The sequence below is a fragment of the Silene latifolia genome, chromosome 3, assembly GCF_048544455.1.
Source record: "Silene latifolia isolate original U9 population chromosome 3, ASM4854445v1, whole genome shotgun sequence".
Classification (NCBI taxonomy): domain Eukaryota; kingdom Viridiplantae; phylum Streptophyta; class Magnoliopsida; order Caryophyllales; family Caryophyllaceae; genus Silene; species Silene latifolia.
The window spans coordinates 77,146,071-77,150,438 of record NC_133528.1 but is presented as its reverse complement, the minus strand read 5'-3'; the positions used below and the strand labels follow the sequence as shown (position 1 = coordinate 77,150,438).

Genomic DNA, 4,368 nt, shown 5'->3' with positions numbered 1-4,368 from the left:
CAATCATAAAGGTATTCATATTCCTTATTGTGTCAAATGCTTGTTTTTGGTTTTTGAAATGACAAAGAATTTTGACAAATGTTCTCAAATTTCAGGGAGTTGTCGGTAAAAAGGGGTTTCGAAGTCAATACGTCCTACTTGACTACTTGCCCCTCAATCTAAACACAACCCAACTTGTAAATAAATATTCTCTTACTTTTTTTTTCCATGCAATTTTTTTCCAATGCATTTTTTTTCTATTTGAAGGTGATAAATCCTACTTGACTAGTTTGTAATATTTTAGGCTTTCTTTCCTTATTGTGTGGAGAAATCACATTGGTTTGCATGCGTTGTTGACTTTGGGAAAAGGATGAACTTCATACTCGACTCCAACCTGCCCAGGCGCCGTGAAGTCAGGCAAATATTTTTAGTTGAACAGGTATGATTTATTAGTTTTTGCACAAAAACATGTTACCCCTCACTTATTATATCCGGAAGGCTGCTCAACAGTTTTTGACTGCCCAAAATGCATTGTCGAATGAAAATACTGTTGGTGATCTTTATGTGCATGAAATACCCTTCTATGTGCATGACATACCCTTGCATGTGCCTTAAATAGCCTTATACCACAATCACAATCACTCACTGTATTGTTTTTGTATAGCTCCTGCCTGCTTTGGAGATTATCGCAAGAGACTCTCCAAGATACACAAGGTTGTTGGAGATCAAGAATTTTCAGTGGGAGGTTGTGCAAGTGCCTCAACAAAATAATGGGTATTCTTGTGGAGTTTATTTGTTAAAGTGGCTAGAAAATTTGTGTGATCAAGCATCATGGAGTGATAAGCGTTCTTACGAGGTATAAATTTTTCAACAAACTTTTGTAAACATTATTCAGTATATTTTATTTCAAGCATTTCAATATTTGTTGTCAAATAAAATTTTTACGTAGGATTTGGATGAATATGGTACGAGTATGATTGCACGTCTCATCAAATGGAAGCGAAACAAGAGAAAGGTAAATATAAAGAACCTTGAATGCCTAATTTAAATTTTGCCTAATTTTAATCTTCTTTTCATTAGATTTTGTCTCGGAGTGACTTTTACGTAACAGTATTCCCCCCCCCCCCCCTTTTTTTTGTAGGATTATCACTAGGTGATATTTTCTAAACACTTGAGTCGAGGGATGTGCAAAGGGAGTGGCAGATGACCTAATCCAAAATTCAAAACATTGCCATTTTTTGATCTGATTCCATGAGTCGAGGGATGTACAAAGGGAGTAGACCCTGGAATATTAGATTCTTGTGGAGTTTATTCTGGAATATGTAGTACACTAAGTCTTGAAAGTACATATTAGATTTTGGAATATGTAAGGCGTGTAAGACATGAAGTCATGTTTCTGGACTAATTCTAAAAACATGTCACGGGGCAACGAAAACGAGAAACAATTTTTAAAATTGGATAACGAACATGTCACGAGGCAACGAAAACGAGAGACAATTTTCTAAATTGGATAACGAACATGTCACGAGGCAACGAAAACGAGAGACAATTTTCAAAATTGGACAACGAAAAGACTGTAATGAAATCTGAAAACATTGTAAATGCATTAAAAATTGTTCCACATCCATGAAATAACAGTGTACATGCACGAAATATGTAACTCATGTGTCCAAGGTCAAATCTTAAAGTAATCGCAAGTGAACTTTTAAAATGTTGCATTTTAATTTAGATTTTGGAATTTTATTATTAACTTTGACGGTTGGGGATGTGGTAGCAAAGAAGGATGTAGTGGTAGATCAAATTAATCGCCGTAAGGTTTCTTGATACTCGCATAATGTGTGCATGAAATAACGTTCTTTGTGCATGAAATACATGTGTATGTGCATGAAATACCGTTGTATGTGCACGAACTAATGGTGACAGGAACACTCAGGCTTTACATTCTATAAGTGTTACATTCATTCGTTTTAAGAAAAAAGTCCAACATCTATCAAATAAAATAACAAGTCCGGAATTATTCAATAAGGCAAATGTCCAATATCTATCAAATAAAATAAAATTCCCGAATTTTTCAATAAGGTAAAATAAAAAATTACTCTACTCATTGTCGATTGTCCTTCGGTCACAATTCCTACTATCGTGGTTCGCCATCTCCCCACAGGCCCTGCATTTTCTTAGCTCTTTCTTGTTCACTTCCCCAGCTCGTTCTCTTTGTGAGATCAGCCTTTTTCCTGAGCCATTGTTTTTGCACTGCCTTGGAGGCAAAACCTTAATATCACTAGGAATGTTTGTTCCTAAAAGCATCCCAATTTCAGCATTCTTGTCCTTTACCTTTGCAATACCAGTATTTCCACTTTCATCAGGGGTAATTTTTACCCTTTCCTTGAACTCACACAAAATTCCAAGCAACTCATCACAATGCCCAGGACTCTGTTCAACAAGTGCCACACAAGTATACAACTCTGACCATAACTCGCCAACTTTGTTTTTCTGTACATCCATTGATGTACAATCAGCAAGCAACTGGCCATTACGGTTCAATCCAACTTTGTCGCCATATCCGTTCGTCTTCTCCGATCGTCGTCGCTGCTCATCTCTATCCTACCTTCATCGTATCCGATCATCTGCTTCTCATATTACGGTTCAATCCATTCATCAGCAGCATTTTCGCGAGATTTATCAATCTCATTCCTACAAATTCAGGTACTATGCTTCGGATAATGGCGATTGTACTGTAATTTTATCATGCATGTATTTTTTCCTTCGACATTCATTTATTCCCCCGACATTCATCAATTCATATTCAACTATTAACCCTAATTTGCAGTAATTTCCGTAATTAAGGTCTTTTTATTGTTACTTTATAATGAATTCTTAGATTCGGGATAGAAATTCAGAGTTTTAATGTATTGAACACATTTGCATAGAAAATCAGAGTTTATACGTTGCTTATAGTTTAGCGATTTCTGCATTTTTGTTCTGATTGCATGTTCAAGTAATTTTTAATAATTGAATTTGCGGATTTGTGAGTTTTTATTCTGATTGCATGTTCAAGTACTTTTAAATAATTGAATTTGCGTATTTTGTGAGGGTCTTTTGGTTTTAAATGATCTATATTGTTAGGATCTGAAAGAATAGTCGAGCTGGTAGTTGCTTGTTGTTTTCAGTAGTTTTTAGCCAAGTAAGCTTAGGTTTTAAGATACCCGTCCTTTGTCCGTGCATAAAATAAGGTCCATCGTGCATAAAATAGGGTTCAATGTTCATCAAATAAGACCCTGTCCGCATCAAACACGGCGTCACTTTAAAAATAGCAGTAGGTTCATTGTCGATAAGGTGCCAATGCTTAGTTAGTAGAGGGCCCTTGACTCAGAAAATCTGCATATTTTCCAAAATCTAAATGCTCTCGGTTGTGCATTGGCCTAAATTTCTATTTTCACCTGTGTTAACATCAGTCAATACATTCACAGATATGAGGCGAAAGACTGTTGCAAGGAAGAAAAACACACCAGTCAAAATTACACAAATAAAAGGAGGTAGATCAGTGAAAGATTATTTCCCACCAAACCCAACAAATTCAACTCTAAATGATGCTGTTGACCAAAGTATGTTGTAAGAAAATCTGCATAGCTTTGTCTGTTTTTATGTTTCATCCCTTCCTTACCCCACAATAATGATAGACTACATTTTAATGCTCTCTCTAAACTTGGATGCAATACCTGTGTTGCTTGCTTAATGTGATATTTCCTGAATTTATCTTAGTGTTTTTCTGCATGCTTTATGTGATTTTCAAATGACGTAAGTGTTCCATGGCTGTTCTCAACCTTGGGCTGCATTAGACTTTCGAATGCATGAAATAATCTTGTAGATGCACGAAATACCAATCTAGGTGCATTAAACAACACTGAACATGCATCAAATAAGTGTCCAATTATTACAAGTTTTAATTCTCTAATACGGGTCACCTAATTTAATGAACAGATTGACTCATTGGATGTCAAATTTGCAGACGTGGAGTTGGTAAGTCCTTCAAGATTTTCACATTTCCATGGCTGTTCTCAACTAAGTGTCTTTCTTTACATTATTGTCTTTGTTTTCAATGTCGTACAGGTTTTCATTCCTATTGTGTAATACCCAGGATATTTAAGAACGCTGTTGACCGATCTTGTTGACCAAACAGACCTTAGGGATGAATGGGTGAGGGATCAGGCTTGTAACATGGGTTTTATAGGATTGTTTACTCGACCTAGCTGAGGCTACTCGGCCGAGTATCACCTATACTCGACCGAGTAGAGCCTACTCGGCCGAGTACTCCCGTACTCGACCGAGTATGGCTGCTGTCGACACGTTAATATAAATGCAAGTTCGCGAGATTCATTTCATTTCTCATTT

The 4,368-nt window shown here is 36.4% G+C and overlaps 1 protein-coding gene across 1 annotated transcript; it reads right to left on the bottom strand.

The window, feature by feature from the left end:
* Positions 1-2,076: 2,076 nt before the first annotated feature.
* LOC141649230 (uncharacterized) lies at positions 2,077-2,481 on the bottom strand. Its single transcript, XM_074457923.1, has one exon. The coding sequence runs from the start codon at positions 2,479-2,481 to the stop codon at positions 2,077-2,079; it is 405 nt and encodes a 134-aa protein (XP_074314024.1).
* Between the last annotated feature and the right edge of the window lie 1,887 nt (positions 2,482-4,368).

Coding starts and splice junctions, on each gene's coding strand:
- LOC141649230 (XM_074457923.1), bottom strand. CDS start 2,481: ATGGATGTACAGAAAAACAAAGTTGGCGAGTTATGGTCAGAGTTGTAT.